Source organism: Hypomesus transpacificus, chromosome 23, assembly GCF_021917145.1.
Source record: "Hypomesus transpacificus isolate Combined female chromosome 23, fHypTra1, whole genome shotgun sequence".
Lineage (NCBI taxonomy): Eukaryota > Metazoa > Chordata > Actinopteri > Osmeriformes > Osmeridae > Hypomesus > Hypomesus transpacificus.
In genome coordinates this window covers 11,234,972-11,241,682 of record NC_061082.1, presented here as the reverse complement: position 1 = coordinate 11,241,682, position 6,711 = coordinate 11,234,972, and the positions used below count along the sequence as shown (strand labels likewise).

The following is a 6,711-nucleotide window of genomic DNA, read 5'->3' as shown; positions in this document are numbered from 1 at the left end:
CGTTAGCTATGTTTTGGATTGTCAGCAGTTTCGTGTCAAAGGGAGATAACAAAATTAAAAAAAGTAGCTAGCATTAGCTACGTTAAATTGAGGTCAATTGTAGCTAGTGCTAATTTATAGGAACTTATAACACCACCTAGCGTTAGTGCTAACTTATAGAAACTTATAACACCACCTGTGTAGGACCAGTAAAATCTGCTCCAGGTGAAGTAATGTTCCATAGTTATATATTTTATAATAGTACCACACTCTGACCTACACTATGTTTAGAAAATTAGCTGTTCCAAGAGAAAAGTTTACAAAAGGGCAACTTGCAAGACGAGAGAATAGTTGTCCAATTTTGTGTGGATGGAGTAAGGATAAGGAATAGTTCACTCAAATTGCATATTTTTTTTACAAAATTAACATGACCTTCCAGGGGGTGCGGGGGTGCCGTGGGGGGGGGGGGGGGGGGGGGGGATCGGGGGGCCTCCCTAATATAATGGTAGGGGAAACACTACACAGTATTTTAAATACTAAATTACTCCACTCTAAAGTATTTTGTTACAAACGACGTTAGATTTTTTATTGGCCCTATCAAATACCAATGATAAATACTCAAAAGTATTGAAATATGTATTTCAAATACAATAATTATAATACTGCCCATCTGTAGTCAGTATTGGGTCAGTAATTTCATAATCCTTATTCCCCGAGGTCAAGCAGCAGGAATCATGTGGCAATGTGTTAATAATACTGGTTTAATCATTTTTGGGTAAACTAAATAGAGTATGTCACTATTTATAAAACAGGACGTTTACCCTTTGCTGTATGGGCTGCTTAAAAAAATTGCTAAATTAAGAGTATACCCACTTCTCCAGGGACCACTACACCACTGGGCCTATTATTCCACCTCATACAGCCTACTGGTTCAGATATTTGTAGAGGATAACACAGTAAGAGCTAGAGAGGGTACATTTTCTGGGGAAATTGTGGGTAGTGCTTGCTTCGGTTGCAGATCGGTATGTTTCCAGGCTGTGAATATCAACACCCTATATTTTTTTATGCCCTTCGACTGGTTGCTCTATATCCACTCCATCAACATCAAACCCATTTCCATGTGTTTGGCTATCAATAAATCCTCAAATCTATCGCGCCATTGTCTTGACTGAACTGTAATGCAAATTAGTTATATTGATGCCATATATTTTTACATTTCTCCTCCAGGAACATTGCTTTGTAGGTCCCCATTCACTTTAGTGAGGGAGCAAGTGAAACCATGGATTGAACAAAGGTATGGTTGGTCAATTTTGTAAATCACAGACTGATTGTACAATGTGTGTTTTAAAAACAATTATATATGACCTCTATGATTTGTCATTTTGTTAGCTAGAACAGCCCATCTCTTAAGCTGTCTGCATCTGACTCAAAAACGTCTGGGAAGGCAGCTCAACATCCAGCTCAGACAGTCCATCTTCCGGGCCGTTGACCATGCTGGTCAGGAATGTACGTAAATGCAGATACCCATCGTGTAATTGCACAACTTATAACAACGGCATATCACGTAATTAAGACGGGCCAGCCGTTCGCCTTGTTCCCCCGGGCTATTAAACTGCAGCAGAAGAATGGTGTCGACTTAGGTACTCAACTCAGTATCATACTGATGAAATGCTATGGAAGCTTTTATATATTAGTATTGAGGGACCAGAGGTTTTACAGTTTCAGCCAGTCAGAGTTGTGCAGAGATGGCTGTCAGCAGGGGAGAGAGCACGTCATGTTTGAGGTTAAAAGTAAATTGTTTTGCTGACTATTACCTTTTTATTTTTTATCACTTTGTTATTTTTATATCCAGGATGTGTTTAATAAATGTTTAAACATGTTAACAGAGTAACACAACTTATAAGTCTTTGGTTTTGTTGTAACAATGATAAATTACAACTTTTGGAGTGGGGGCCAGTAAAAATGGTATTGGGGCCAGTAAGTTAAATAAAATGATAACGTTGAGCCCTGAGACAGGTAACATAATTCATAACAAATTCAGAGTCAATATTATGGAAAACCCACACTGCTTGCACCATTTACATGTATCTGTAAGCCAAACCAATGAAATGAAAAGAACCATTTTAAGAATGTATAAAAAAATATACATATATACTTTTATTTCTCTAACCCTCCCCTACTGTAGTTTCCCTTCTCAGGTCATGGAGGATGATGAGGAGCTGCTGCTCCCTCTGTCTGGACCTCTGGTTATGTACATGCCTGTGTGGCATCCTGTAAGTCTGTCTTGGGGTTAAGAGTTTGAGAGGAGGCATCAACGTATCACTAAGAACATCGGTTAATAACAATTGCTAGTAAATGATCTGAAAACACTGACAATCTCTTCTCCTACTCCTCTCTGCCATGAAGGCTACTTCATCCACGCCTGTTCTCCAGCTGACACATGTTGGAAAAACTGCTTCTGAGTGACTTAACAACTCTGGACACTGGTACTTAACAACTCTGGACACTGGTAACTATTAACTGCACATTCCATGTTCTTCATCCACTATTTACTGTTTGGAGAAAAAGACACTGGGTTAAACCTACAAGTCAACGTCAATGAAGATTCTGTCTCCATGTCTTCCCTGCCAGACTTTCGTCATGGCCCCTGCATGGCTAAAACAGAATCCCAAAGTGTACCTTACCCTGGCTGGGAAAATGACTTTGGAGGACCCGACCCTTTCCAGAGGACAGGAAACCTTATATCATCAGTAAACAGAATGGGAAACCCACACTATTTGCTTCTTTACTTCTTTGTCTGCCATGGGCAATGCAATGCAAAAACAATTGTTCAGAGTGAGTTTGGTCATGTCAAATTCCAGAAAGTAAGGGTGACTGTTTGGTTCTTGTTGTGCAGCCTTTCTTGCCACCTAAGCTTGATGCCGAGAAGGAGGAGTCCCTGAGTGAGGAGGAACCTGAGAGGTTCTACAAGGAGGGAGTCTATGAGAAGGACCTACCTCTGGTAGATCTGTGGAATGCCTCAGATTTTCATTGCACCAGACGCTCTGCTGGGCGACTGCAGGTAACTCAGTAATCTCTGTCTTAAGGACTTCTCTGATTCTGTATCAAACACAAAAAACACACAGTCACCCTACAGTGGTGGTGGTGTGGAAAAACACTCGTAATCAGTCAGCCCTATCAGTAAGTTACAAGCTCTAATGTCAACCTTGGAACAAACAATGTCCTCTAGGTCTATTGGTATGTTTGGCCTAGCAATTAGGACGCTGAAGTTCAGTCCCCAACTTATCGCATTTATACCAAGGAACTTTTTTCTTTAAAGACCCTGGAGGAGTCCTGCCAGCTAATCCGGATCGTCATGGACAACCGAACCCAGCTGTGGTGGAGAAAACATCTCCACATTGACCTCCTGAACCCCGAGGTGAGAGAATACTGAGGACAGAACAGGTCAATCTCCAGTGCGTCTGGTTTATCTCACTGTTCCTGAATGAAACTGAATGTATTCCTGTGTATCTTTCTTAGGGTTTGGTGGCTGTTTCAACAATTGAACTGGAGGTCACAGGGGTGCAGGTCAGTCAAGCACCTAAGCTGACAAACGCAACTTCAGGGTTTTCAGCTTTACACTCAGACTGTGTGTCAGTTATGAATGATGAGTTTGTTTTGTCCTCCCTAGCTTCTTGGTTGTAGACAGACAAGCCACGTCATGTCCCACCATATACATACATGGAAGGAGTTCTTGTACTTTGAGGATGGCCAGGTGCACAACATTTTACTTGATAAAACATCACATTTGGTTGACAGTCGTCGCTGTTGAATGGTCTACCAAACATCTAAATATGTTCTGAATTTTCCAATCACAGGAGGTGGACGTGACGACCACCTTTGAGGGTTTTGTCGAAGCAGGGATGAGACTAAGTTGGTCATGCTCCAACACAGACTCCACCTTCCCTGACCCTCTTCCTCGTTCTCCTCATACCTCTCCTCCTTCACCCCCTTTTGAGGAGGTAAATATCTCCACACTTCCATTTCCTTATACCTCTGCCAATGATCTCACTCGCCACTGAGTGAAAAGCGCTTTGAGATTGAGACCCATGTTGCTTGTGTTGTAGGATTTTCAAGATGAAGTTGGGGGGAAAAAAAACGCCCAAGTCCCCCTGATGCAGTAAGTATTGTAGGAACACCGGATGAAAATACTACTGCTACTCTGCTGTGTACATAATTAAACAAAATGTTACTTCAGCACACCTCACTACTGTATATCAAATTGTATTGATACAGGAGCTATTTTGCCTACAAGGGAATCAATGACTTTGAGGGTAAACTGGCTGCCCTTCGCAATGCTTTTGAGGTAAAGAGAAGCAGTATTTGTCATGAGTCATTGCATTTTACTTTGTGTACATACAGTGTACCGATGGTTTTCCCATATTTTCCTAGGATCTGATACCAACCAGTCCCTGAACTTCATCAGCCATGCTGGGCGGATGGTTCAGGGTGGATTGGCCCAGCTCAATGACCAGGTATCTACAGAAATCACAATACTGAGAGGGAAAGAGAGGGGTAATGAGTGCTACGGCATTTTGTAGTCAATAGGAGGTTTGAGTTTTATGATGTTTCTGTTTTGAGGATTTAAGGGAGTTCCAGCAGTCCTATGATCGCCTGGTCTCTTTCATAAATGAGCCATGAAACAGACAGGCTATAATGGAGGAAATTGACCAATTAGGAGTAGGTGTAGCCAGACATCAGATCAGATAGTCATTCCATAGCAATTAATGAGGCTCTGATGTAAGAATATTCTTCCCTTGTCATCTGGTGTTACATTACATTGTTCTTTAAAATATGTACTTGTTTGATTTCAGATACCAAGATCAATTTTCTTGATTTGTTTTTTGAAATGGTCCTGCTGGGCTTTTTGGAGGGAAAGACGGTTCATGCTGTCCCGGTAAGGGACACAAACCTAATAGTGTAAACTTATTGGCTAGTCTAACCCACCAGTAGTCCTATCTCTATGTTAACTGTCTCATCTCTCATATCTCTCTACTACTACCCTAGCAACCCAATGGATTCCTCCATCTCCTCTTTGGAATTATTCTGTCCATCAGACCACCAGGACAGAGCTGGAGCCAGAGAGTAGAAAACATTTTGTTGAAAATCAAGGTGCAGTCTCTTTCTCTCTCCTTCACACGCTCTACCTGGATAGTGTTAACTGTTAGTTTGTGTCTTTGTAGAATTATAATACTAAATGTTGTTAATGTCTCAATGTGTTCTCAGAGCCACATGCATTCATGGATGAACGCCATTTTTGAATTTGAGGACCATTTATATGGCTGTGCTCAGAATCTGTCTGGAGAAGTCCTGGGGAACCTGGAGATGCAGGTGGAGTACCTTTTGTCCTCCTTGGACTAATACACCTCAGACTCTACAACCTCCAGAGATAACAAGAGCGACAGGCGACTACTATAGGACTAACACCTACATCGATCGTAGTCTGCATGAATTAAACAAGTTATTCAGCACGTGTTCAATGCCTTCTTGTAAATACTAGTTATCAAAGATAATCAGAACTCAGATCACAGAAACAAAAAATACATTGATAGTGTCCTTTTGTTAGGATGTAGGAAATGTCCAGTTATTTAAAATATCAAGTATCAATAGCTCCATTTAATTGTTTTTCATATCATGTTGACAGACACAGTATGTTCTGGAAATCTCCTGTCAATGCATGTGTTACAGAGTTGGTAAGATGTTTGTTTTTCGGGGGGTTAATTAAAGTTTTCCCAAAATCACACTGTCATAACATTACAGTCCTTCAAATATACACAGATTTTGACACACATTTGCCTTGAGACTCATGCATCTCAACCATTCCTCATGGTTTCATACAACATCTTTTATTTTTTTCACACTGAGAATTAAGGGTTAGCTTGTCTCGCTATATACAATTAATGGGCGAGACGCATGCATACGGTGGTACGTTTTCTGCCTAGTTTACATGTTACAGTTTTTGCAGACGCTCTTATCCAGAGCGACTTACAGTAAGTACAGGGACATTCCCCCTGAGGCAAGTAGCGTGAAGTGCCTTGCCCAAGGACAGCATCATGTTGCACGGCTGGGAATCTAACTGGCAACCTTCTGATCAATAGCCCGATTCCCTAACCGCTCAGCCACCTGACCCCTCTAGTTGAGAGCTCTCTCGAGTCCCCCCCCCATAATTGTTCTACCCAAATGTTAATAGACAGGGCCTACTTTCTTTTAATGTTTCTTTTAACGGCCCTGTTGATAGGTATGGTCATCTCACGCCAAACTTTTGATAAAACTTTAGAGCCATGGTTACCTCAATAAAAAATTAAATGATCCACTGTAAAGACTATGGAGCTAAGCAATGTTAAGCAAGTTGCATGCCCCTGCCACAAAGCAGAAGACAACTAAACACCCTGTAAACATATAAGTTAATTTAGCAGACACTTTCATCCAATGCAAATGAGGAAAGATTTGAACCAGCGATCTGTTGTGTTCCTGTCAAATGCTCTATTACTGAGCTATCCTCAGTCAGCATCCTTTTTTCCATTAGAAAAGCAAATCAGCTTTCAGTTCTTTGTTTGCGGTCTTTGTTAGAGAGTTATTCATACTGTACAAGTTTTCATTTCAGTGGAGAATTCCCACAACCTAAAAACAACACAGGGTGCCCAGATATAGAAATAGTGGATGACTTGCACAACAGAGGAACATGTCTTGAGT

At 41.1% G+C, this 6,711-nt stretch overlaps 1 protein-coding gene across 1 annotated transcript; it reads left to right on the top strand.

Moving 5' to 3' along the window:
- Positions 1-2,419: 2,419 nt before the first annotated feature.
- Positions 2,420-5,750, top strand: LOC124485795. The gene is made up of 13 exons (XM_047047604.1): positions 2,420-2,465; positions 2,611-2,729; positions 2,876-3,040; positions 3,299-3,397; positions 3,499-3,546; positions 3,650-3,733; positions 3,837-3,980; positions 4,086-4,138; positions 4,255-4,324; positions 4,411-4,493; positions 4,833-4,915; positions 5,026-5,130; positions 5,245-5,750. The coding sequence occupies exons 1-10, from the start codon at positions 2,420-2,422 to the stop codon at positions 4,432-4,434; spliced, it is 852 nt and encodes a 283-aa protein (XP_046903560.1). The 3' UTR covers positions 4,435-4,493; positions 4,833-4,915; positions 5,026-5,130; positions 5,245-5,750.
- The last annotated feature ends 961 nt before the right edge of the window (positions 5,751-6,711 follow it).